The 1,219-nt window shown below is 47.4% G+C and overlaps 1 protein-coding gene across 1 annotated transcript; it reads right to left on the bottom strand.

The window, feature by feature from the left end:
• Position 1: 1 nt before the first annotated feature.
• Positions 2-791, bottom strand: MGYG_03078 (hypothetical protein). The gene is made up of 5 exons (XM_003175505.1): positions 763-791; positions 680-686; positions 364-544; positions 123-240; positions 2-33 (listed from the first exon to the last, which is right to left on the bottom strand). Coding segments are annotated over exons 1-5 (309 nt in total). The 5' UTR covers positions 764-791; the 3' UTR covers positions 2-31.
• Positions 792-1,219: the final 428 nt, after the last annotated feature.

Below are 1,219 nucleotides of genomic sequence, written 5' to 3'. Positions count from 1 at the left end.
TGCAGTTGGTGGCACGAGGAGGGGAGGTCGGTCCTTATCCAAGCGGAGGATACCAGTTTGTCCCATATCCAAGACCCGCAAAACGACGGTCATTAAGCGTTGGGCGTATCATCTCCACATACATAGGCACTTTCGGCCAGACCTTCTTTCTCGCAGTTGAACTTGGAGGCAAGGGCCTTTCAAGGAGGGCTCGATAATACCACCGGGAAGGTCGAGGACAAAGGTGAAAGGGTGGGACTCCTATACATCATTCCATCCGCATTTAGATTTCCGTTTTTAATTTCCGTTATGTTTTCGCCCACATGAGACCTCCAAGGCGTGATTGAGATCCCTATTCCTCCGGGTGCTATTGATCAAGCATACCTTCTGGATGCCGTATTCGCTCAATGGGAACTCATCGCGGATGTGCTTTCCACCGAAGACGTATCGCTGTTCTTCGACAGAAATGAGTTCTCTCTCGCAAACCTGGGACTTGATGGCGGAGATAGTGTCGGTGGGCTCTGCGGTCAGAGTGAGAGTGTTTCCACTCAGGTTCTTGACGAAGCTATCGGTCGCAACAAAAGGGGTCACATAGTCAGCCTTGCGCATCCAAAATGTATGGCTCCAGCCCTCTTTTCTTCATATCTCGAACGTTCTTGAAGGGTTCGATCGGAGCACTGGGGTAAAGGGTTCAACCTACATCTGCACTACATGGCAGGAAAACGAGATACGTTAGAAATCATTCAACTAAACCGCGCGCATCTATCATGAAAGATAACTTACTGTTGGCAGTGAATCTGTCGCTATTTTGCTTCGTGGTTTGCCGATAACTGCGTCGGACGTTCGAGATAGCATCAAGATTTCGAAGTGTTCGCTTAGCCCGTGGGAGCAAAATACCCTAAGCCCTACTCTCTATGATGACTAAGCAACCGATTTAACTTCAGCTTGTTGGGCGCATCAGCCAAAGAAGCATAGCGGGCAACAATTGATTACTTGAAGTTGACTATGTTTAAGAATAGACCACGATGCTGGTCTTATATTCAAGTCTAGAAGCAAAAGTTTGTGGCGGAAGTGTTCATTTATTATTCCTAGGTTTTACATTTGGAACTTGAATCCGGCTCTCTGTCTGATAGACACTTAGGACCAGAGTTTCCAAGGACACGCCAATGGTTTTGCAGCAGTATCATAGAATTTCTTGCAATCTCTGGCAGCTGGTTTCATAGCGGAACCGCAAGTAATC

This window comes from Nannizzia gypsea, genomic scaffold (genome assembly GCF_000150975.2).
Source record: "Nannizzia gypsea CBS 118893 supercont1.2 genomic scaffold, whole genome shotgun sequence".
Lineage (NCBI taxonomy): Eukaryota > Fungi > Ascomycota > Eurotiomycetes > Onygenales > Arthrodermataceae > Nannizzia > Nannizzia gypsea.
The sequence above is the reverse complement of the archived record's forward strand: the minus strand, read 5'-3'. Positions and strand labels throughout refer to the sequence as shown.